The sequence below is a fragment of the Pistacia vera genome, unplaced genomic scaffold, assembly GCF_008641045.1.
Source record: "Pistacia vera cultivar Batoury unplaced genomic scaffold, PisVer_v2 Contig417, whole genome shotgun sequence".
NCBI lineage: Eukaryota > Viridiplantae > Streptophyta > Magnoliopsida > Sapindales > Anacardiaceae > Pistacia > Pistacia vera.
Window position 1 is genome coordinate 200250 of NW_022196243.1, and position 27687 is coordinate 227936.

The 27687-nt window shown below is 35.9% G+C and overlaps 1 protein-coding gene across 1 annotated transcript; it reads right to left on the reverse strand.

Annotated features, from left to right (window-relative positions):
- Positions 1–18299: 18299 nt before the first annotated feature.
- On the reverse strand, positions 18300–19459 carry LOC116142721 (secoisolariciresinol dehydrogenase-like). Its single transcript, XM_031428132.1, has 2 exons — positions 19301–19459; positions 18300–19156 (listed from the first exon to the last, which is right to left on the reverse strand). The coding sequence occupies exons 1-2, from the start codon at positions 19342–19344 to the stop codon at positions 18370–18372; spliced, it is 831 nt and encodes a 276-aa protein (XP_031283992.1). The 5' UTR covers positions 19345–19459; the 3' UTR covers positions 18300–18369.
- Between the last annotated feature and the right edge of the window lie 8228 nt (positions 19460–27687).

Here is a 27687-nt window from a genome sequence, read left to right on the forward strand (position 1 = left end):
GCCAATATGGTCGCAAGTGCAGACGTTTTACAATGGGTTGCTGCCAAATATGCAAGTAATGATTGATGCTGCAAGTAGGGGAGCTTTGAATAATAAAACACTGGAGGAAGCTTATAAATTGATTGAGGTGATGGCTAGCAACAATTACATGAGACCTTTGGAAAGGAATGTTCCCAAGAGAGTAGCGGGAGTGCATGAAGTCGATGGCTACACCATGTTGGCTACTCAACTTTCAGCTATCCAAAAGCAATTGGGAGTTGCCCTAAAGGTAAATGCTATTGAATCATCTTCCCTAACTTGTAAACTTTGTGCAGGAAATCATTTATTGAAGGATTATTAAGAAGGAAATCCATTTGCTCAACCGGAACAAGCTAACCATGTCAATAACTTTCAACAAGGGCAAGGGAATCTGTATTCTAGTACATACACTCTAGCATGGCGCAATCATCCAAAGTTTTCATGGAGTAACAATAATGAGCACAAGCCACCACTGGGTTTTCAACCTCAAGAGAAGAGATCTAATATGGAGAGTGTGCTCACTAAGTTCATGGAGGAGTCAGGAAAAAGGTTTGACAAGAATGAAGCTCAACTCCAAAAGTATGAAGCTTTATTGCAAAACTAATCTGCTTCCATAAGAAATCTTGAAACTCAAATGGGGAAAATCCATAATATTTTAGCAGGAAGAGTTCAAGGAACATTGTCGAGTGATATTGAGAAAAATCTGAAGGAGAGAGTCAATGCTATCATGCTAAGAAGTGGTAGGGAGTTGAAGGAAGCAAGCAAAGAAGGAGAAACAAGGGAAAAACTTGAAGATGAAAAAGATGGTAGAACCAAGTGTGCTGCGACACAGTGTTGCAACATAGGGGCAGAAATTGACAAAAATGCCCATACTGCGATGAAGGATGACACGACTCTCCCGTATCCTCACAGAGTGTAGAAATAGAGATTAGACAAGCAATTTGGTAAGTTCATGGACATGTTTAGAACTTTAGACATTAACATTGCTTTTGTAGACACGTTGGAGCAAATGTCGAAGTACGCAAAGTTTGTAAATGAGATTCTCACCAAGAAGAGAAGGCTTAAAGAACATGAGACGATGATGTTCACCGAGGAATGTAGCGCGTTGCTTCAAAAGAAACTACCACAGAAATCAAGAGATCTAGGGAGTTTTGGTAGTTTTTATTTTGATAAAGCTTTATGTGCTTTATGAGCTAGCATTAACTTGATGCCATTTTCCATTTTCAGGAAGCTTGGTTTAGGAGAGGGGAAGCCAACCACGATTCATCTTCAATTGGCAGATAGATCCATAACATATCCTAGGGGAGTAGTGGAGGATGTCCTAATAAAGGTAGACAAATTTATCTTTCCAGTAGATTTTGTAGTTCTTGATATGGAAGAATATCATAACATACCTTAAATATTAGGAGGGCCTTTTCTAGCTACAAGTAGGACTTTAATAGATGTACACCAAGGTAAACTAATCTTAAGGGTGGAAGACGAACAGGTGGAGTTCAATATTTTTAACACGATGAAATGTCCATCCGAGTTAGATACTTGCTTTGAGATTAGCATTCTTGATGACAAAGTAGCCGAAACCTTAGAAGAAAACTACCCTAGCTCACCCCTAGAAAATTGTCTAGTCAACTCTAGGATTATGGATGCTGAATTTGAGAGGGTAGATGAACAATGATTAAAGCCTTATGTGTATGGTGGATTGAAGGATAAAAGGGCTTGGACTTTCCTAGATGATACAGATTGAAGGATTTGAAAAGTCGAGCTTACGACTCTAATAAAGTACTTCTTGGGAGGCAACCCAAGCACTATACTTTAATTTTGACTTTTGTTTTGAATTGATTTTAGATTTTCGTTTAATGTATAAGTTGTGATAACTTTGGTTTGGTTTGATATGTTAGTTGTTTCTGTTTTACCCATAATTTATATTATACACACTAAATTGACCAAGAAAGGCGCATAGTTTTTTTTTTTTTTTTTTTTTACTAGATTTCCAATGACTAGTGGACACAGCAAATACTATGTATACCTTCACACGATTATCTCCACATTCATCTTGAACTCGAAGGGTATTGTAGTTGTTCTCTTTGCACATTGAGGACAATGTTCATCTTTAACGTTGGGGATAAGGAATATTTTTTTTTATGGCCAAATTTAGTTTCATTCGATGGACATCTTTGAATATCTTTTGCTTTGAATTATCTCTTTAAAAGCTTTTGGGTGGAATTGTTTTAGGTGTGTTGTAGGGTCAAAGAGTTAAATGTATTTTGTTTTGTTTTGGAACTCATACATAAGTCAATGATAAGACCTTGATTGTGAATTTGTGACATTGAGATTTTATTAACTTTCACGTAGTGTAAAGATAATACTAGATGACAATTGCATTTAGTTATGACTCTCTTGGGAATGGGTTTGATTGGTTGAATAATTCGGAAACTTAGAGACGTTTTATGTGTGTTTTTATGGGCAATAATTTTTTTTTTTGTGAAAATTGTGCATAAACTCTAGAGCTCATTTGATAACCACTTGAGGTGAAATCCTAGAATCTGCATTGCTTAGGATATGATTTAGGCAAATTTCTTTGGAACGATTGAGCCTTTCAAGCCAACCTATATTATTTTATCCCTAGTTAACCCTTTGAGCCTATATATACACTCGGTAAACATTATTTTTTTTTTTTTGTTTTAAACCCACTATATCTCACCTTGATGATGAAGCCTAAAACACTTTCCGACCCATCTTATTGTGAGATACTTAATTTAGGGTGACCTTAGAAGAGAAACTCATGAAAAGAAGTGTGGTTGAAGAAAATAAATATATCTTTTGGACCACAACCTGAGTATATGCAATAAGATAGGTTGGGGGTTGTGAAAAGAAAAAAAATGATAGTAGAAGCAAGGTGGGGTAGGTAAATTTTTTTTTTTTTGGTGAGTTACTATCTTCCAAAAAAAAAAAAAAAAATGCAAAAGAAAGAAAAAATATTTTGAAAAAAAAAAAAGAAAAATTTGCAGAAAAATAGGAATAAGTAGCATGGGAGAAGAACTTGAAATAAGGTACAATACATAAGGGTTTGTGCTATTGTTGCAAGGAAGAGTTCAATCAATGTGAAAGGGTAGACGGTGAATGAGAAGGGAAGCAAGAAGGAGATTGTTCATGGTCATTTACTGTAAAACATTAAATCTCTTACATTTTGTTAAAAATTCATTTCCGTTCTTTCATAAGCCATTACCCTAGCCTAACATTACAACCACGATAAAGACCTAATGATCCGAGGTAGTGATTGGATTCTACATTAGTGGAGACTGATTTGATAAGTGAGCCTATGGAGTTTGATTGTACATTTATTTTATTTTCTTACTTTGCCTATGGACGCTATGCATAAAATCATTTGGGTTTTTGGATGAATGGTTTGTGAATGATTATGAGAGGGTCAATAACAAAAGTGTAGTTGAAATTCACTTATTCTTTGCATTTGCGTGTTATTAATTATTCGATTTGTTCACATTGACACAATTTTTGAGACGATTATATTTATGGATCCTAAAATGTTTGTTTGAGTCTTTAGTTTTGAGTCTAGGTGAGGTTAGGTTTGGATGTTTGTGGGTATCATCGCTAGAAACCCTCACGAGACTATAACTCATCCAACTAAGGCCACCTAGGGGTTTAAAGGCTTGTTGCATATGATAAATGCAATCGTGACAATCTACAAAAGTGATTTAGGATAGTTTAGATATATATTTTATTTTGTTTTTGTTTTGAAGCTAAAAGACTTGTTTTATCGCTTAGCTTGCTTGGGACTAGCAAGAAGCTGGTTGGGAGTTGTGATAAGAGCTTGAAAATACACATTTAGTTAGTGGTTTATGGGGATTACTTGTGAGAAATTAGACTTAATTTGGTAAAGTTGCTTAATATTTTCATAATTGTCTTTTACGGGATCACGGGTGTGTTTGAGTGTTTTTCGAGCTACTAGTGCTAAATATTATGCTCAGATAAAGAATCACGTTGGCAATGGAATGAGTGACGAGTGGAAACAAACGGATCAAGAATCGGAGCTGAATTAAAGTTATGGAGGTTTGAAGTAAAGAGAAGATTCTAGATTACGCTCCAGCTTGAGCATACCTTGGTCTTTTGAAAATATCTAGAGCTGTAGAACTCAGATTAAGATGATTATTTGACTGTTCGAAAGCTAATTCAATGGGCTACATTTAATATGTTTACCTTTCTCCAGATTCCATCATTATCATGCTTAAAAATCACCATCTCTAAAATGCCGTGGAATGATGCAAGAATTAGAAGAGTTATTACTGTGCCGCAGCACAATGCTGGGGCACAATCACGACAGTTAAGAAACTGTCGTCTATTTTTTGTTTAGGAAAATAGGGTTAAGAGTCCTTAACCAAATAGAATTAAGGAAAATAAAACCATAACCCTTGTGGGATATAAATAGAAGTCTTTTAGCCTTATTTTGGGGAGAATAAGAGGAGGCTAACACAAGAGAAGATCAAAGCAATGTTCTGAAAACTGGACCGAGAGTCAACTCAGCCAAAGGCCCAGTTTCTGATTTTCACGGTTGGACCAGTCCGACCGGTTGATCGGATCGGTGACATCATCATGCTAACGTCAGTAAAAACGAAAAAAACTTTAAAAATCCAGATTTTTTATATAACTAAAATCTAAAAACTATCAAACCAACCTTGCAATAATAATAAAACCATCAAAGTTTGATAGTTAATGTTTACAAATTCAATCCTCCCCCTTTCAATTACTCTTTACTGTAATAAAGCTTCATGGTGAAACTTTCACCATCAATTTCTAATTTCCCATGAGAAATTACATTTTAGAGTTTCAGAAATTCAATTGACAAATGACAGATTCATAATAAGAAATCAGTTTTAAGAGTTTCAAAATTTAAATTGACAGATTTAGTGATTCACAATTTCATAGCACAATAATATAATATCATGAATCATGATATGAAATAAAAGACAGAGAAAGATAGGATGACTCTTAGTCTCTTACAGTAGTGTGTTACTTGGTCGATGACAGATGGCAACTCACAGACGGTGGCAGATGTGAAGGCTGAAATCTGAACTGAAGTTGAAGTAGTGACTGACCAATCTGGCAGACCAGCAACGGCAAGCAAGAAGCAAGCTTTTAGATGGCGACTACGATGATTGAAGAGGTTCAACCGTTGAAGACTTGAAGTTAAAGAATGAAGACTCTGAACTGAAGTTGAAGTCACGACGGTCGAGTGACGAAATTGTAGTGTAGCAGACCAGCCACGGCAATGAAGAAGTAGAGTAGTAGACCAGCGATGATTAAAGAGGTTGAAGACTTGAAGGCTGAAGCTGAAGCTTGAAGGAGATAGCGAATGGAGGAGGACTGGATTGGAGCTTGAAGAGGTTGATTGAAAAGGAGGAGATCGCAATGATTGAAGATTAAAGACTTGAAGAGTGAAGACTTGAGGGCTGAAGCTGAAGCTTGAAGGAGATCGCAAATGGAGAAAGAGGACTGGACTGGAGATCGCGAATGGCAAACAAAAAAGAAAAGCAAATTTCAAATTAGTAAAGTGCTAGACAATTGAACCACAAAAGCAAATAGAAATGGATTAAAAAAATTGGAGGTTTGACTTTATGGGTTTTTTCACATTTTTAATTTGTAATTTGTTAGTGGACCAGATTTGTTTGTTATACCAGTTGGACCGTCGGTTTGCTACAGTAAGACGGTCCAACAACGGTTTGAAACGGTCCAACATAAAATTTTGGTTTTTTACTCATTTTAAACCAAAAATTCCAGTGAAACCCGGTCGAACCGATTCGACCACCCGATCCGGTCCGGGTTTCAGAACATTGGATCAAAGTGACAAAATTTCTAAAGCTTTTGATTGGCAATATAGAGAAGCCTTCTTATTTCTTTCTTGAACTCATGTTTCTTATTTCAATGAAGATGGTTGTTTCTTTCATGTTTATTATGAACTTAATTTATTCTCTAGGGCTAAGATGTAGCCCAATCTCTTGATTATGTGTTGATCTATGCATGTTAATTTTTATTAAGAATTTTTCCTAAGTTCTACTATTATACCTAATGCTTTTAATTCTTAAGGGCCCAAGAATTGAATGAACTAATGGACTAGGTTGAGATCGAGAGATGATACTTAGTTGGTCTACGGTAGTAAAATCATAGTTTGAGCGAATGCTAGAGATAGGTTACCGCAACTTGTGAGGTTTTGGAAAACTCTATAGAGCGTAATGATCTCCAATTTCTTAAATCTGATTAGAGATAATTCGGGTTAGTAATTAGGAGTTAATTCGACAATTGTTTGACAGAAAGTTATTGGAAATTTCGAGAGTTTGACCTGTAGGAAGAGACTTAATAAAATTACCATAAGTGATCAATACATATGAATAATAGTTGGTGTGAAATCTATGCCATAGGTCTAGTCATCTTGCTTTAAACCCACAGATTTATTTTAATCAGTTCTCTTTTTAATTTCAATTTTTAATTTTATTTAATTTAAGTTTTCCTTGATACAATTTGGATTGATCAAATAGTAATTGGATAGTTTAATTGGTAATTGATAACAGTAATTCTCTTGGGTTTGATATTCGTATTTATACACTTTATCACTTGCACGATTTCGTACACTTGTGAAAATCCACAACAGCGACCTCGCTCGCGTTGAGCTTGTCAAGAAACTCTCTTTCCTTGACCCCAAAGGTTGCCATTTCCCCCCTGAGCCATTCAAGCTCAGCCTGTTTGGCATTCTTCTCATTCTCTGCAACCTTAGCCCTAGCCAGAGCATCATCTTTCACCGTCTCTACCAATTGCCACCCTTTATGAGTGCCCTCCAAGGTGGCACAACTCATTGTAAAGAAGCCTGCGCTCGATCGCAGCCTAAAAAAGATAAGATGGAAAGTCAGCAAGAAGCAAGGATAGAATGCAAATAAAAGAAAAGAGGAGCAAGCTACTGGTACCTTCACCGTGGAGCTTGACATTAAGGCCAACATTTTGGTAGGAGCTGCGTCCCTAACGGCCACGAAGGTTTGCAATGTGAAGCCGTCCCTGGCTACTATGGTGTTAATGCTAATATGGTTGGGGACTTGATCGATCAGCGTGTCAACTGTAGCTTGGGCTGTTTCATCTATTTTCTTGCTTTTTGGCCAAGACAAGCTAGACTTACTTCCCTGACAGCGCCAGCCTCACCCTTAGGAGTGGACTTCTTGGTCAAATCCTTGGTCGCTAATTTCTTTAGGTCGCTAACCTGCACGACGACCTCCTTGCCTGAGCTAACTTGCTGCTTGGCCACCTTTTGCTTACCTGAGCCGTCCAGAGGCTTAGTTGTTTTCTTCTTACCCAAGCTGTCGTGCTGCTTGGGTGCCATCTGCTTCCCTGAGCCTCTAGTTAGCTCGAGTATTTTCTTTACCGACCCCTTTTGGGGCTTGGGGGCACTTTTCCCATCAACTATCTTTGAGGCAGTCGCTGGCTTCTTCGAGCTTGGGCTTTCTCCAAGCTTGCCACTGCTGCATTTTACCCCGCCAAGGTTAATGGGTTGCTTCGTCGCCAAAGCAGCCGATGTCTTCTTGGCAGCCGTCAAAGCTGCCACCTTCTTTTTAAGGCCTTTTAGCTTCTTGGCCCACATTTCTACAAAAAAGAAGCAAACAGTGAGTGACCTATCTGCAGGGGGAAAATAAGCGTGACTAAATGATAACTTAACCTTTTTCCAGTCCAGGCTAGCATGCACGAAAAGTCAGAGTCTTACTCGTTTCCAAAGTGAAGGCGCGAGTCTCCCAGGCTTTGTAGAAGAAAAATTATGAGTCCCAATATAAGACCTTTTTTGGGACATCGACTAGCCCGTTGAAACATGCCTTCCTTGCCTTGGAAAGATAGTACGTCTGGTCTTGCCCTTTCTTAAGCCTATATAGATGGGTGAGCTCCTTGACGGATGGTTCGCCCAATTCAGCAATCATGTACGCTATGTAAAGACTGATGATAATGACATACGAATTCGTAGACAGTTGGAAAGGAACAATGTCGAACCGCCTCAGCACGCTATCAATAAAATGACAAGGGGGAATAGATACCTCGCATCTCAAGAGGGTTTCAGAGATTGCTACCCAACTGGGCGGGGGCTTCTTCTGAGAAAAGTTCCCCGAAACTATCAAATTAAGTTGCGACGCATAGACCGCTCTTATATGATCCAAGTCCCTGATGGTAATTGAGGATTATGGTTCTCTTCATAGGCAATGGACCAGAGACCGCTTGGAATGAGCCAACTGTATTGAGGCACGGTCGAAAGAGCTCATCGCGTCGGGGTCCAAGCTTCGTATGATGATTTCCTTGAAGACCTCAAGGGTTGCATCCTCGAGGATTGTTAAGCCTGCATGTGAGTCGAACATGCGATCAATTGCGTGACTGCTAGACGAAGGCATAATTATAGCTCGCTTCTAGGTACCTGAAATAGAAGTGAACATGTGTCAGAGCTTGAAAAACTTGGTGACATTTTCACACTTGCTTTTAGTTCATGCACCTAACATAGCTCGTGCCACACGACGAACGCACTCAACCTACCTAGGATTCTGATGGCCATCGCATTAAACCCTCTTTAAACCCAAGACTGCCAAAGACACACCTAAAAACCTTACTAAAGCCCTCGAACACTCAATGTGGCCACAACAATGGCAACCCTTTGACATGAAAATTGGAAAAATAGATAAAAACAGGGAAAAGAAGCCTTACCGAAATAAGTGAAGTGCAAGAACTCGTCGAAAAGATCACCGTGATGACAATGAAACAACAGCAAAGTGAAGAAGGATGTCAAAAAATTTTCGTGGATGAATGAGTATTCTGACAACTTCGCCACCTTTTATAGTGGTTTGCATGGAAGATGAAAGGGCAGGGTTCAATTGTAGTCATCGATCTATGGTGAATCTCAACCTTTCATTAGTTGAGCAATCTCAGCACTTAGACTTGGCCACTTGTCATCTATCCGCAAGGGGCGATGAACTGTTTGACTGCTACAATGATAATGGTCGCCACCTGTCACCTCGACTTCGTGCATGGACAGCTATAGTCACCCACGCGTGATGAAACATGACTGACAAAGGCTACCACATTTAATGCGACATGACTGCACGAAATTTACAAATCTACCCTAACTATTTATTTTCTGAGTTTTTTCAGGTATCACAGGAAATAAAAATCAAAGTGTGAAGTACGTCGACCGGGCATAAGGTCAACCCTTGAAGCTCGACCGAACCTGTATCATGTGACTTGTTGATAGTGCCAAGCTTGATATCAAATCGAGTAATAGTTTTCGAAGTCTGAAACGAGCATCAAACACTAGGGGCAGATGTTATGTGTGATTTTTCCATTAAGCTCGGTGAGTTGTGAGGTATTAGATCAACTTAGAATTAGTCTAACTCTACTAGTTGTCCAACCCAACATCAGCTCGTTGTTGTGAAATCTGCAAGTATATAGAATCATGCAAGTAATAAAGCTTGAGTAACGAGTGTCGAATCCCAAGAGAATTACTACTACCAAGTACCACACTTACCTATCTTATTGCTATTTGATTAGTCAGATTTTCAGAATGATTCAATGAAAAATAAAACAAACTAGAAACAAAACAAAAACAGAATTTTATTAATACTTTGGTAGGAAATCAATATGACTAAACCTAGGGTATAGATTTCATACCAATTTAATCCTATTCATTGACAGTTATCGTTAACCAAATTAAGATTATTCTAAAGGCCAAACTCCCTAATATTTCGCTAACTTTCTCTCAAACAATTAACCAATTAACTCCTAATTACTAACCCGAATTATCTCTAATTAGATTTAAGCAATTGGAGATCATTAAGTACTATGGAATTTATCAAAGCCTCATAGACTGCGACAATCTATCTCTAGCGTTCGCTCAATCTATTGTTTCATTACCTTAGACTAATTAGATTTCATCTCTCGATCTCAACCTAACCCATAAAATCATTCAACTCTAGGGCCCTTAAGAATTGAAAGCATTATACACAATAATAAAACTTAGAATTAATGTTCAATTAATATTAACAACAATAAAGTCAACACATATTCATAAATTGGGCTTATCTTTAGCCCTAGAAAAGGAATTTAGTTCATAATTCCAGTAATAAAAACAACCATTGTATTAACAAACATGAGTTCAAAAAGAAAAATAGAAAAACTTCTCTAATTGATGACGAAAACTACAAGAATTCTGATCTCCAAAACAGTAGCCGCTTTTTCTCCTTCTCTAATCTCCCCCAAAAATTAGCTAAATACTTATATTTATACTCCTAGGGTTTTAGGGTTATTATTCCCACTATCCTAATCACTTAAGGACTCTTAAAATAGGAAATATAGAAAATTCAAGAATCATAGTTGTGCTGCGACATTGTGCCTAGGCATAGTTGATTCTACCCCAGAACTTGCAATCTTGAAAATACGGTTATTTGTTAGCATGATAACATTCGAATCTGGCCAAGTGATAAAGATATGAATTGTAGCCCTTTGAATCAACTTCCAATGATTCAAAAGTAATCTCGATCCAAAATCTACAGCTTAAGTTATTGTCGAATTACTAATGCATGTTCAAAACTGGAACGTTCTCTAGTATTTTCACTTCAAATTCAAATCGCCATAACTTCTTCGTTTTAGCTCTGAATCACGAACCATTTAATTCTTATCGTCCCACATTCCATTGTCGATATAATCTTCATCTGAATGTCATCTTTAAGAACTTATAGCCTGAAAACACTCAAAACATACATTTGATCTCATAAAAGACATTTATGAAATAATTAAGTTAGATTGAATAAATTAAACCTGATTTCCCATAACCAGTTCTCATAAACCACTAAGTACACGCATGTTTTCAAGCTCTTATCACTCGTCAACATAAGCTTGACCCAGCACAAGCTAGTCGCAAACAACTAGAATGATCAATCAATCGATTCCCAAATAACTATAGATCCCAAGTATTAGGGAACTATCAAATTAACAGCAATCTATGCACAATCACAGTACCCAATCGCGAGAATATCGGAGTTGCATTTCAAATCAATTGTAATCCCTTTATTTTCGCTCTTTCCTTTCTACTGACATGGTATATAAACCCCCTCAAATGATCAAAAAGGGGTTAGAAATTTTTCATAAAATTCTTATTGTAAGCTCTCATAGTAAATACAAGAACAGTGAACGTAGGCTCAAGAGTTCACCTCACCAAACCACTTTAAAAATCTCATTGTCATTTACTTTGTCACATTTATCATACATTCTATCGTTGATTATTTGTAATCATGCCCACATCCATTCCGATTCCACCAAGGTCAATCGGATCTCTCTGGTTGGTGTGAATTTTTGTATCAACAATTATATATGAAATTAATTAAATAAATCACAATTTTTTTTTGAGAGCACATAATTCTATCAGTCAGTTTGTCTTTTTTTCTTCAATTCATCATTCTTTGTCTACTTGTCAATGGTCGTCAACTTGGTGGCAACTGTCAACTCATGGGGCTTCTCCTTAAGGTTTTCTCTATTATGCCTAGACTTGGCAAAAGAGGGCTCGTACCCACAGGTAAACGGGTACCTATGAGTAAATGGGTACTTGCACCTAATGGGCGGGTACATGTATCCCTTTAAAATACATGTTTCAAAGTTACATGTACCCAGCTCGCCTGTGAAAATTGTGAGTGGGCTGCGTAATGCTCGCAGGTACCCATACTTGAATTAAAAAAATCAATAATTATAATTCAAAATAAATGAATAATTAATCAAGATTCAAAAGTCAATCTCATTTTGTCTCACTCTGACGTGACTCTCATTCTCTCAAACTCAAACAGAAATAGCAGCTCAATCTTAACTCTCTCACACTCACTCATGCCGATGAACAACAGCTCCCAAACCCAGGCTGACGATGAAACACAACAACTCTCTTGTCACTCTCATTCTCTCTCACTTTAGTGCCGCCTCACTTGAACAGCAGCAGCTCTCACTCTGGTGCCTCCTCACTCTAACAGTAGCAGCTCTCACTCTCATTCTGTCTCACTTCGATGTCGCCTCACTCTTAACAGTAGCAACCTCTCTCAGTAGTAGCTCTCTCTCACGCCATCGCCGCCTCACGGCTTTGTTGTAGCTCAATCTTCCAATCTCTGTCAGTGTTACACTGACACCATAACCATCTGAGATTGAAAGTAAGGTATGTTGTTTTTTTTATACTTTATTACTTTTTAGTTAATATGTTTGCATTTGCATATTTTTGGGGCTATTTTAAAAATTAAGAAGTATATATGTATTTTCTATAATCGGCTTTTAATTAACTCAACATAGATGTTAACTAATAACTATTGTTTTGTAGGTTAGTTTCATTTCAGAGTTCAGATAATACTAAGTTGCAGAAGAACCCTCTGAAATTTAAATTATACCTAGGTTAGTTTGTCCCAAAACTTACTATTTTTAGTTCTTTTACTTGAGCAGTTGAGGAGTGTTGATTATTGACTGTTGAGTTGGAAAAATCCAGCCATTTGGTAGGGTTGGTTTGCTTGTAAAATATATGGGAGTGTTTTGTTTTTATTTTGGATGAATTGTTATGGTTGGTTAATTAATTTAAATATAAATACTCTGTTGTGTCCTTTAGATTGGCTTGGCATGGAGGAGTATACAGATTTATTTAATGAGGCGATAGAAACTGGCCGTAATGTAGCTGTAGGTCAACCTCCTTCTCGTACTAGTACTGTTTTTCAAAAAAAAAAAAAATGTAAAGTATTCACAACATATATGGATGAGAATGGGAATGAGAGGGAAAAGTGTTTGATTTGTAGTAAGTCTTATGCATATGGGAGTTCCACTTATGGGACTAAGAATTTGAAGCATCATATGGAAGGTTGTCCTAAACCTACCATTAGTAGTGTAGATCAATTGATGATGGATTGTGATACTAAATTGAGATGTTTGAGGATTTCTCAAGAGATTTATCGTGAGAAGATGACAATAGGAATCATAAAACATAATTACCGATATTCAATAGTGGAGCATGAAGGAATTAGAGATGTCCACATGTATTTGAATCATGAAGTTAAGCCTTATACTAGGAACACCGCTAAGGCAGATTGCTTAAAGATATATTATAAGGAGAAGGAAAAGATCAAGCTTGCTTTAGGGAGGGTTCTAGGTAGAATATGCTTGACTTCTGATATTTGGAGTTCTTGTACTATTGATGCGTACATTTTTTTAACAGCTCACTATGTTGATGAGAATTGGGAGTTACAAAGTAGAATTCTTAATTTTTGTCATATTCCTCCTCCACACGCAGGGGATCTTTTGTTAGAAATAGTGTATGATTTCTTAAAAGATTGGGGGATTGAAAAGAAAGTATTTTCTCTTACATTAGACAATGCAAGTAATAATGATAGGATTAAAGACATTTTAAAGAGTCAACTTTGTATGCAAAATGCTTTATTATGTGGTGGTTCTTTTTTTCATGTGCGATGTTGCACACATATCTTGAATCTCATAGTCCAAGAAGGGTTAAAGGTTAGTAGCATGGCTTTACATAAGATTCATCAAAGTGTGAAATATGTTAAAGGAAGTGAGGCTAAAAGAATCAAGTTTGGAGAACTTGCTACACAAATTGGTGTGATAAGCTCAAAAGGATTGCGAATGGATGTTCCCACAAGATGGAACTCCATTTATTTAATGCTTGAAAGTGCGTTAATATATCGTCATGTGTTTGTTCATTTGTCATTGATAGATCCCAATTATAAAAATTGTCCTTTAGATGAAGAACGCGATAGGAGGGTGAGGATTTGCAAGTTCTTGCAACCATTTTATGACATCACTACTCTTTTTTCGGGTTCCTAATACACCATAGCAGACTTGTACCTCAAAAATGTGTGGAGAGTTCAAGTGCGTTTATATGAAGAGATGGAAAATGAGGGTGAAGTTGTTAGTACCATGGCAAGTCAAATGAAAGTAAAGTTTGACAAATATTGGGATTCTTATAGCGTTGTGTTAGCTATTGCAACAATTATGGACCCATGTTTCAAGTTTGACTTGTTGAGTTTTGTTACAAAAAAGTTGATGACCCAATAGTTGCATCAAGAAAGTTCGAGTTGGTCAAGGAGGAGTTGTATAAGCTTTTTGCTGCTTATGAGGGTCTAAGTTGCAATGAGGTTCCCACCGGTCCTTTGGTACAGACTAATAGTCCTAATATCCTTAGAGATGATATTTGTGTAAGTCACTACTCCCTATATATTTTTATATTCTTGTGATTAAGAAGGTTTTGTTTATTTTGTAATTTTGCTTTATTAAATTTAAATATTTAAATGGTGCGGGAATTTGACTATTACAAGAGTGACTTTAGTGCTACTAAGAAGTCCGAATTAGATTCTTATTTGGGAGCGGCAAGGTTTGATCGCATCAAATTTTGCAATCTAGATATCCTGGATCATTGGAAGAAAGTAGTGATCGATATCCTATACTTTCCATGATGGCCCGTGTGTGATGAGTATACCAAAAACAACTGTTCCTTCGGAGTCCAGTTTCAGTGTTGGTAGCAAAGTGTTCAGTAAATATCGAAGTTCACTTCTACCGGAGAATGCATAGTCTTTGATACGCACTAGGGCATGGATTTCTGGATATAAAGTTAAAGGTAACATTTTAACTTATATTTCACATGTTTTTAATATTTTAGTTTGTTGATATACTGCGATAGTTAGCTTATATTTTGTTAATTGTAGAAGATAAAATTGATGATGCTCAGCTTGTTGTGCCATTAACCCAAGTGCCAGTAGAGAAGGAGATTAGAGAATCAAGGGCGGCTTCTAATACCATCAATGTGTGATAGACTTTGTTCGTTTAGTGTTTGGTTGAACAATTCTATGTGTTTAGTGTTTACTATGTATGTATGTTGAATGTTGAACTATTCTATATGTTTAGTGTTTAGTGTTTACTATGTATTTATGTTGAATGTTGAACAATTCTATATGTTTAGTGTTTACTAATTAGTAATTACTATCTATGTTTAGTGTTTAGTGTTTACTAATTCTATATGGTGAAGTTTGATATAAATATGAAAAATGTTGATAATGAATTAATGATGATTGGTGAAATCTAATCAAATTTAATTTAATCATCCATTAATTTAATCAAATTAACCAAGTTATGAAAGCTTAATAAAGGAATTTTATAACAAGTTTTTAAATCAATACAATTTACATCTTCAAGTATGCAATTTGAATAACAAAAAACAGTGAAAAAAATTGCAATTTGAATAACAAAAACCTGTAAAAATAAAAAATTACAGAAAATGCCATTATATATAGGTGACCCGCAGGTCAACCCGTACCCGCATGAGCGAGTACAGGTCATGCATATGTCGACCCGTAGACCCATGCCCGTTTTACCTGCGACCCGTTTCTACATGGCCCATACCCACTCGACCCGCCCGTTTGCCAGGTCTAATTATGCCAATTTGTATGTATTGAAGTTTGCGGTAAGTTATCAAATTTAATGGGATTTGCCATAGATCTTACCTTTTGTAGAGGAGAATGAATTTCAGTATGTAATTTAATAGCTAGAGAAGCATACGGTAATGAATTTTAGAGTTGAAAGGAAAACAGTATGAACTTACTAACCTTGCAAAATATTAAATACATCTCTACAATATTTTTTTATAATTAACTCACTAAGAACGGATCTCACTAAGTTATGAGTTATGATCAGCGGTGTTATATTAGAAACTGATGGTGGGAATATAAAATTTATGAGTAATGCTACATGGACAAACAAATCTTACAAAGATTTATGTACAAACTGATGTGGCACAAAATGAATGGAAGAAGGAATATGATGAGTTTGACTTTTTGTATTAACTCTTCCATTCATTTTGTACCACATCAGTTTGTATACAAATCTTTATAAGATTTGTTTGTACATATAGTATTATCGAAAATTTATTGTAAAATAAAAATAAAGTAATTTATTTCCAATTACATTGTGATTAAAAGAACCAATAAAACAAAAGTTGGAATTAATTAAATTATTTGTCAATGAATAACACATGGCGATATATTATTAGACAGTCTTACCACATCAACATAATAAGATTGTAAGACCATCTCATATAACTTTTTATTTTGATTAATTTGTTTAGTGAACATCATATATTATGCTCTTGATTATCAAAATTGGCTACGTACCTCTTTTATTCTTTTGGAAAAGAAGAAGAAAGATAAACTAACAAACACTTCTCACAAATTTCTCTCACTAATGTTGACGTGGTAGCTTGTCATTGGTCAGTTCGCATTTATTCAAACAAGACCCATTGTGAGCTGACCAATTATGAGTTGACACATTACGTTTGTGAGAGAAAGTTAATGAGAAGAATAGTAGTCAAATTTAGTGCCTTAAATATAAGTTTATAAATTAATTTCTCCATAGATATTATATTGATTATTGAATCCTTCAATAATCTATATCATATATATGATGGAGATAAAGTCTTCATTAATTTATAAGCAATCAATAATTTATAGCCTATTTTATTAAATTGCACTGTTACTAACTCCTAACCATCGTAAGATTAATGAATGTCACGTGGAAAGATTTATCCATGATTTTTACCAACTGCTAACCACCATAAGATTAATGAATGTCACGTGGAAAGATTTATCCATGATTTTTCTGTTTTTACGTCGTTTCGTTTAGGTATGCACAATAATCAATTTTTCTTTTCTTTTTTCTTTATTATTTTACTTAGTATTGACTTGCTAGCTTTCTCCTTTAGCTCAAGATTCTATCCAAATTTAATTATTATTGGAGTCTCACGCCATCTAGGCATGCTCAAGCCTACTAGTTTATAAGATAAGTAATCATTTTACTCAACAAGATTTTATTGGATAAGGAGTCAGACACACCTCAAATTTTATCATAGAATTAAAGCTAAGGCCAATTGAGTTGATTGGTTAACAAGCGAGTGAGGAGTTAGAGTTACCAACTCTAAGTATGATCCAACATATGAGCTTAACCGTCAGGGGGTGTTGGAGTCTCCCAACATATGGACTTGACCGTGAAAAGGAGTGTTAGAGTATTACACCGACTAAGCGTACACTCAAGCCTACTGGTTCATAAGAGGCGATGAGTCAGACCCACTTCAGATTCTATCAACCATGCATAATATTTACGTGATTGATCTCAATTAATTTTTTTTTTCTCTTCTCTAGATAGGGTACAAACCAAAACAGAGAGCTGACTCCTAAAAAAAAACCAACTTTGACGGATGAGAAGCCTATGGCTCTTTTATTATGTCAAATATTTATCATCACGCAGACATTTTACTAATTAAATTCAATAATCACAATGCATAAGATTTCGACTAAAAATTAAACTCTACTTTTAGTTAATTAAGTGGTTCTCAAAAGTAAAATTCCTTATCATTTATTTGAATTATAGTTATTTTGATTTATAATTAGAGTAAATAAATCTAAGATGAGGATCGGGGTGATAAAACAAATTAGTTTGTAGGATTCATATCTTGACCTATTTATTCAAGGGAAATAATAGAGACACTGACAGTAGTGCACCGAATAACGTGACACAATCTTGACCGTCGATTAATTATAACTTAATATTAATCGATGGTCAGGATTTTGTCACGTCATTCGATGCACAAATTCGATGCACTACTCCCGATGATTATAACATTACTCTTTATTCAATCGTCTCAAAATTGCAAACACAAAACAAGTGACATGAATACAACTCACATAACCCATTTAACGAAGGAATCAAATTTGTGTACTTAAAAGACAACAGAATTAACACATTTAATCTCATGTAATTCCTTTATAACACAAATAACTCATTTAATCAGTTTATGACATACTTAAATCTACTTAACATAATATAAATCACTTTTAACACAAACATGATAATATGTGATCACGTTTGATCACATATTATCATGTTTTGATAAAATAAACGTGTCTTAAACAAATATTTTTGTTAAAAATGAATAACCATTAAATAAATAAATAAATAAATAATCATGTTACAAATGTAGTTTACATGTATTCATTTAATTAATTATGTCCCTAAACAGATTTACTAGTTGAGAATCCTTCAACTCAAACATGCCCGACACAAATTCAATTAATTAAAGCCAACCCTAAACTATTTAAATCATTTCAAATTGGTGTTGCGTCAAAAATTGTTACTCGGAAACAAACAATGGGAATTGTTAATAAATTCTTTATCTTTAAAGATTCGTATAGGTGATAAAGAAGTTAATTAATAGAAAGATTTATATGTCCTCCTTAGAGCTCTCCTTAACAAGAAGTACTATTTATCATATGTTTGAAACATACAAAAATCTGGATTTACAATAGTAAAGCCTCCATCAACAACCAAGTCATGTCCACTCACGTATTTGGACTCATCACTTCCCAAAAAGAGAGCGGCTTCAGCCACATCTTCTGGTTTAAGAATAGCCCCATTAAGATAGCGATAGAAAACAAGCTTTGCCTCATCATCCATTTTGAGGAAAGCATTCGCCAGTGGAGTTGGAACCAAGTAAGGTGACACACAATTTACCCGAATGCCATACTGTCCAAGCTCTACAGCAGTATTTCTCATCAGCCCTACCACGCCGTGCTTTGAACTTGTATAAGCATGTGTTGCAGCTCCTCCGATTCTTGCACAAACACTTGCCGTTGTTATTATGCTTCCCTGATGAGCAGGGATCATCACTCGAGCTGCATGTTTAGTGCCTAGAAATGCCCCTATTACGTTAATACTCAGGATCTTCTCGAAATCAGACTTGGTATTGTCGAGTATAGATGGTTTTGGTTGATCGATTGTACCAGCGTTATTGAACATGATATCTAGCTTTCCATAATTGGAAACTGCTGTGTTAACAGCATTTTCAATATCTTCTTCTTTGGTCACATCACAATGGACAAAAGAGGCCGTCCCTCCGACGGAATCAACGTCTTTGCATAAAGATTGACCTAAGTCATCTTTGATATCTGCAATCAGTACTTTAGCCCCATGCTTGGAGAAGAGTCTTGCAGTGGATTCCCCGATGCCTCTGGATCCTCCAGTGATTAATGCCACTTTGCCTTCTAGCCTACAATTGTATATTAGCTCAGAAATTAGTTGAACACCAAGAACACAGAAAATTTAATGCCTATAAACTATAAACTTATACAGAGAAATAGTTGATTAGCATTATTTTTTTTCTTTTATAATAGAAGCAGAATATTGTGCAAACCTTCTTGTAGATGCTGAGGCTATCAATGAGGCGGCCCTTCCCATGATCGCAAGGACAGCCGAGGTGCCTCGAACTATTATCACTAATGAACGAAAACAAGCACTGCATACTCTTCTGCAAATTCAGCTTCTTATAGAAACTGTATTATAGCTTTTTACAAAACAAAAAAGCTTAAAAGTCAAAATTCCATGCAACAATGTTACATTTCTTTCACAAACTAATAGCAGCGACAAGAAAAAAAAATCTACGCGGTCAATCTTCTTCTAGACACACATGTTTTAAAGAATAAATACCTGCAAAATTCACAAGATAAAACAAGTGGCAATGATGATAAGCTCGTCACAATAAATAAGGATAGATGAAAAAAAATTAAAAACACAAAAATCGCAATACATGCTTTAAGCATTTTTTATTTTATTTTTTCCTTCCCCTTAAATCAGAACAATAATCCTCCATCTAAGAATTTGATTGCTAGCCAAAATCAAAGCAAAGCTTGATCAATAGCGTGAATCAAGTAAGGCTTGAATCAAGCAAAACTTGATTTTAGCCATTAGCATAATTCATTAGCATGATTCTAGCATGTATTGTAATGTATAAGTGGGGAGCTATTGTACATTGGAAACCACACACTTGAATATAAAATTTCATTCTTTGCCTTTCTCTCTAAATTTGTTTGTCTTTCCCTCTAGAATTCTAAAATGTTATCAGAGCTTAGGTTTAGGACAATGAGTTGCTATTTCTATGGTTATATGCATGTCTAGGAAAATTCTGTCACCAAGACAATAATAGTCTAAGAAAGCTGGGTTTTAAGTGGGACCGTTTGTGACCCCTCCAATTTTCTAGGAATTTTCCTAGTGCATATTAAATCATATCATCATAGCACTTACTACTATCTTGGGAACTGCTCTACACCATCTAGGTCCTTTACCTTTGCCCTTACGATCCTCTGCCTTTGCCATACTTTTGCATGCATCTGTACACGTCTTGCCTTGTCAACATTGCCACGTGAGCATTGACCCTACCATGTTAGTCGCTCCTTTGCCATGTCATCATTGACACATCATCAACTTCTTGCCAAGTTAGCAATGCCATTTCAACAACATTTTTGTCACATCACCATTAACTTTTACCAATTCATCGTTAATGTTTGCCACATATTGGTGCCACATCATCATTGACTTGTCACATCACCATATCAATCGCTCCTTTGCCACATCATTATTGACTTGCCACTTCATTACTGACTCTGTTTTGCCTTATTCCAATTTCCAACATAAGGTATTTTGAGTAATTCCAACTTCCTATATCAGCTATGCCTCAGGCTCGTCCTACCAAGCAATCTGATTCACTTGTTTGCAAATACAATCACTAGAATAGACATCTCATTCTTTATTTCCCAAGCATTCAGTGCAATTACTGCCAAAAAAAAAAAAAAAAAGGGTCACACCAAGTCTTGTTATTAGGGGTGAGCACGGGTGGCGGGTAGAACCGGAACCGGGGGTAAGAACCGAAACCGAAACCGGAACCTACCCAGAACCTGCACAGTGCGGGTAGGTTCCGATTCTAATTTTTTGGAACCGCTACTGTGCGGTTCCGGTTCCGGTTCTTGCATGTAGAGGAACCGGAACCGGAACCGAAACCGGAATCAGAACCGAAACTGAAACCGGAACCGGAACCTGTAAAAAGGGTACCCTGTTTGGAACCTGTAGGGGGTACCCGGTTTGGAACCTGTTTTGGAACCTATTTGGAACCTGCTTTGGAATCTGTTTTGGAACCTGTTTGGAACTTGTTTTGGAACCTGTTTTTGGAACCTGTTTAGAACCTATTTTGGAACTTGGACTATAATGAAATATTTGTGAAATGTAAATAATGGGGGAGTTTCTATTATTTTACATATAAAAAAATTTAAAATAGAAAAAGTTAAATTTTTAGAATAACCTAATNCATTTTTTTTTTTTTTTTTTTTTTTTTTTTTTTTTTTGTCTCCTCTTCCTATCTAGATTTGAACTCATACATGGTTATTGTTAGGGCAAAAAATCATCTTAACCCTAACGAGACCCAATAACAAAATAAACATGTCACGGCCCAAGGCTTCAGCCCAATCCTGATTGGGCCTACGTTTAAAATCATCTTTTAAACTACCCACTCTATGAGTTGGGCTATCCTATAAGTTAAACTAAACTGAGTTTTAGCCTATTAGCCTGCAATAGTCCATAAATAAGAAATCATAATCATAATCATATTCTATTTTCTCTTCTGTTGAGATTCCTAAACTTACTCAAACTATTAAACTTAATCCGATAAAGTCAAGAAATCATATTTCTTTCTTGATATGGATTATCTCCCAAAAAATGACTCAGTGTCCTACTAGGATTCCAACCCCTTGGGTTCACTATAAAAACAGAGGCTTGCCCTTTCATTGAGGGGAATCTCTTATAGTCAATCTACACTACTCAAAACCATCTATTTGCTCTTAAAGTTCTTGCTCCCAAGAACCCGAGGTCTCCACCTTAGTCTTAGCTTCTGACAAGACTCCTGGTAATTCTTCATCTCTTTAATTCTTATCAAATAATCTCTTTCAGCCTTGCTGACTTAAGCGTTGGAGTGCCTACGGCAAACACCACCCCGGTGTTTTCTAGAAGCTTCATGCTTGTCCTTTCATGTGTACAGGTCTAGCGGATTGTCAGTGGCCTCAACCTCACGGGGATCAGACCCTATTTTCATGACGGTAGATTTTTTGCATCTACAGTTATTATGCCAACAATTTTCAATGGACTTGTTTACATGTGGACACTATGGGGAGATCTATCTACGTGACATTGGTGCTTAACTACATCAACCCATTGATACGCTTATATGTGCATTACAAAATCCCTCATGTTCGTCCACCGTTAAGTGTGGGATTCAACGTTGTCATTGATGGAATATTATGAGTTTAACTTTTAGCATAGCAGTAAGTGTTTGATCCAAACACATCTGACATAATGGTAAGACCTTACCGACATCAACATTTAAAAAGTTAGTGCATCAAACATTTGGTTGGCAATATTTTGCAAATATGTTATTCTTTGCACTTCAATTTCAGATTGAGATGTGCAAATGATACATATAATTGACTTTCTAAGAAATTTCAAGCATTACTCCAGGAGATTTTACCTTTTCCCCCTAAAGGAGGAAATATTGTCCCATGAAAATGGAAATCCACAAAACGTGCAGTAAACTGATCACCTGTCAAGAGCTCAAGATATCTAATGATGGATGGTGAGTCATAGCCAACATATATTCTCAAACGACATTGGGGTCCCATTTTGGTGCGCTGAGGGGGTGCAATTGGAACTTGCACATCACAACTAAAAGTTCTTAAATGGGATATAGTAGGATGATGTCCAAATACAAGATGTATTGAAGAGTATTGATGATATGCAGTGGGTCTTAGGCGAATTAACGTCGTAGCATATAGAACAACATGAGCCTAGGCAGAAGTTAGTAATTGTGTACGTAATAGCAAAGTTCATCCAATTAATTAGATACGCTTTATAAATGACTCTACCATACCATTCTGGGTATGTAGATGTGGTACTGGGTGCTCAACATCAATTGCCATTGCTATACAATAGTCATCAAATGTCTTTGAGGTAAACTTAATAGCATTGTCCAAACAGATTACTTTAATTGGGTAGTCTGGAAAAAGTGCTTGTAATCTGATAATTTTTGCCAACAATCTAGCAAAGACAACATTACAGGTAGATAGTAGACAAACATATGACCATCTTGCCAATGCGTTAATCAATACCATAAAATAATGGAAAAATCCACTTGGTGGATGAATAGGTCCACATATGTCCCCATAAATTCTTTGTAAAAATGATGGCAATGTTAGACCAACTCTAGTGATGGATGGCTTAAGTGCCAATTTGCCTTGTGAGCAAGCAATATAAACTCTCTCATTAGGTGACAGAATTTTTAAGTTCTTTAATGGGTGCCCATGTGAGTTTTCTATGATCCTACGCATCATAGTAGATCACGGGTAACTAAGACAGTCATGCCAAATTTTAAAAAGTTTAGGATCAGTGAACCTCTGGTTCATAACTGCATAGATTTCAATATTCTTCAAGAATATGTAATATAACCTTGATGAGAAAGCAGCGAGTTTCTCTAGTACATGCTTCTGGTATGAAATATTAGAAGTGATGCATAGAAACTCTCCATCCCTTTCATTTAAAGTTTCAACGTGGTATCCATTGAGTCATATATCTTTGAAACTAAGCAAATTTCTTCTGTATTTGCTAGAATATAAAGGATCATGGATACTTAATTTAGTTCTGCTTGGTAACACAAGTGTTGCTCTTTCGGAGCCCTTAATTATTTTTGCAGATCCTGATATGGTATTTATTTTAGCCTAAGTAAAGGTCAAACCTGAGAAATATTTTCTATCCCAAATGATGGTGTGCGTTGTTGCACTATCTACTATACAAATATCTCGACCATCACTGGATATCGATGCCCCAGTTTCAAAGTCCATCCTTAAAAAAAGAAATTACATTAGTAAAGATGTTTACAGAACTTCATCTTCATGATGTGGAACTTTTAAGTTCATTTTTTGTCTCTGTTTTACAAACTTCATGTTTGTAATCAATATTTAGAACTTCAAGTTCTGAAACAGTATTCATTTATGGAACTTCAAGTTCATTTATCGCATTTAGCTATTGAAAATATAATAAAAGCAGATCTAACCAAAAAAAGTTTGTATTCAACAAGAATAAACAGATCCAACCATGAAGGTGGTATTCAACAATAATAAATAGATCTAGCCATAGAGACAGAATTTAACAATAATAAATAGATCCAACCATAGAGGTAGGATTTAATAATAATAAATAAATCCAACCATAAAGGCAAAAATAGAGATTAAAGAACACATGTAAGATTGAAGTACATACTTTCAATAGGGGTGCAACGTTACACTTGTTAAGCTCTTTGTGCTGATAACGTGTTAAACAAATTCTGAAATATAAAACAATTATAAGGACTAATGCATAACAAATGAAAGATAAGGGACTATTGCAAATAAAAGAACAATAAAGGGTTGAAATTTATTATCTCTCATATTAGTCCTCTCAAATTACAAAGGAGGGAAGGGTTTATATAGTAATTCTTGCCACCCCCAAACTAATCAAAACATGCCATTTAGCAACTAGGTGCCACAAATTGTTGCCACCTTTTACCATGAGTCAAGAGGTGGCAATGGTATGATGAAAGGTGTCAAATGGTGGTAGATCCACATTTTCTTTACAACACATATTAAAATATAAGGAAAGTCTTGTAACAAATATGGTTGTTTTAAAACATACCTAAATAGTCATATATCTATATTTTCTAAATTCGTATTTATCAAATTTCATTTAATATTTTTTTTATCACCACGGGTGTCTGGGCCAGCTTGCGTGCACCTCAACTAATCAACCAAGATCTTAGAACTACCGACCCTGTAAGAGCCCTAGTAGTCACCCCTATTAATGTCTGGAAGGACTTGAACTCGGGAGCTCATAGAACCTCCTTTTGCTCTTTTACTATCAGGTCACCCAATGGTTTGTTCTTTCATTTAATATTTACCTTTTAAGTTTCGTATTTTAAGTCTTTACATCATTTAGATAAATCAATGAGTATAAGATAATAAACATTTATTAATAGCTTGAAACTTGGAGGCTATATTATGAAAAATGCATATTAATTGTTTTATATAAATATAGAAACAATAAAGATTGATTCACAACTAGACCTGGCAAAACGAATCTAGACCCGCGGGTCCGCCCGTACCTGGGTAGAAAATATAGGGCATGAGTTTAATATGTTGGACCCGTTTAGTTTCCACCTGTACCCGGCCCAACCCGTTTTTGACGGGTTATATGGGTAAACCTGTGGGTACCCGTTTTTTTCAAAGTTGAACCCTAAGTCCCTAACCCACTAATGCCACCCAACTCTAAAACAAACTTTCTCTTCTTTCTCGCCTCTGAATCTCTCATCACTGTCACTGATTCATTCTCTCAATCTCTCATCTTATCACTCTGTTCAGTGTTCACTTCAGTAGACTCTCATCACTCATCACTGTCATCATCAGTCATCACTTTAGTGTTCTCATCCGTGAACCGTGATCCCATTCCCAGACCCACCATTTCCGATCATCGTCATTCATCCTCGTCGACTCGTCATCTCCTCTCTCTGTCATCGTCGGGCATCAGCTCGTCATCTCCTGTCTCTCTCCGTCGCAAGACTCGCGGCTCTCCTCCATACTATTGCAGTTGCAGATCTGTGAGTTGGGTTCCCCTGATTTGTTTTTCTTAATGTTAAATCTAATGTTTTGGCTGTTTAATGAATTGCTTTATACTCCATCATTTATATAAATCTTCTTTTTCAACAATTTTATTCCTTTTCTTTTTTGGATGTACTGGAGAATCTCTGGTTGTCTGATACAGAATCATGAGCAAAATGCAATATTTCCTAATAGTTTGGCCTTGTTTTCTCTTCTGGACTTTAAGTCGGTGTTCAAAATTAGGACTTTGTTGTTCTGTGTTAATAATTTTGTTTTAAGTTACTCTCTCTCTCTCTCATACGAAGATATCTGAGCAGGGGATGTTGCTCCAGTTGGAGCTTCACCATCAATTTGGTGAAGCATTGGTTAAATTGTAAGGAGTTCAAAACCCTACTGATGGCCTTGCAAATGAGAGTGAAACTTGTGTTATAGTTTCAGAATGGATAGCCATTACGATGGTCTATAAGCTAATGGCAACTAACTGAAGAGATTTGCTTGAATATAGGCTATGTATCTCTTGGAAGGAATCTAACTGTCATTGGGGGTTTTCTGGTTCTTATACAGAACTTGGCTATGAAGATGCATGTGATATGAGATAAGTGTACATTTGCTGACCATATTCCCCAGGCCATTTTGGACTGAAGTTTTTTATGGAGTTGAAGATGACAATCTATTATATCAGTGCAAGTGCTTCCTTATTCAAGTTGATGGTAGAAATGATTGTGTAATTACTAATTATTAACCATCTTCAAAAGGTGACCATGAAATATGAATCAACCTATTTTTATGTAGACCGTATTGCTATGAATAAACCCATTTCTAGAATAAATCTATATAGCAGATTTTGGATGACATTAAATGGTGGGAATTGGATTAATAACTCTGCATCTACATGGTGATTCAACGATTTTCAATAAGCTCATTGTAAGGAGATAGTGTTAATGATGAAAATAAGTTTTTGTTTGGAGGGACCAACATTGACTTAACTGTATGCTTTGGAATATCAAGTTAGTTGGCTGTCATCTCTACAAACATTTTCCATCATCATTTTTTTTTTTAAACATTCGTATGGCTATTTAATTACTATTGGTATTGGGTGTCGACCATTGGATTAAAACCAAATAAGAATATACAATAGTAATAAATTTTTTTCCAACAATCTATGGAATTAGTAACGAAACAATTTCCACATTAAGTGCAAGTTTTGTTTTGGGACATAAAAAATTATGCAAAACATGATGAGTACAACTTTCAATTATGTTCACATTTTTAGTGGGTAGAGACAAAGACTCGTCATGAGGTTGAATACAAATAATGGCATGAAATTATAGACCAGTAGAAGGAAACCATTTTCATCATGTTATATTCTAAATTGAATTGAATTTAGAGTAGTTGATTTAGGGGGTGTAAATGTAAAAAATTAAAACTGTAGGAATTTTGGGGGTGTAACTGTCATAATTGAAAATTGTTAGGGGTGAAAAAAAAACAAAAATTTGGAGAGAGAAAAAACGGGTCCACCCCCGGGTCTACCCATACCCGTATAGGGTAGGGCACGGGTCCAATAATTCAACCCATATATGGACCCATACCCGTTTAACCCGACCTGTACCCGTCCCATCCACCCGTTTTGCTAGGTCTACTCACAACCCAATCTTACAAACTTTCTCTCACAGTCCCGACGTGGTAGCTCGCAATCAGATAGATGAGATCCATTATGAGCTATCACATCAAGGTTGTGAGAAAAAATTTATGAGATTGGATTATAAGTATAATATTGCCCATATAAAAATATATGCTATTATGAACTCCAACCCTGAAAACTCTTTCAAGATACAATATTTCAAGTATAATTTTATTTTCATGTTTCAACTTATTATATTATATAAATTAGTGAATATTCTTTCTAAAATCATCAGATCATGGAATTGGATTCTTTCTCTAAAGCATCCTTATACTCTGAGAAATATTAGAAAATAAAGATTCAGATGCAATTTTACTTGGTAGGGCTGAGCGGATAAGATACCCAGCCTAATTTCAAAGAACCAAAACCGGAACCAGTCGGTTCCTTAGATTTGGA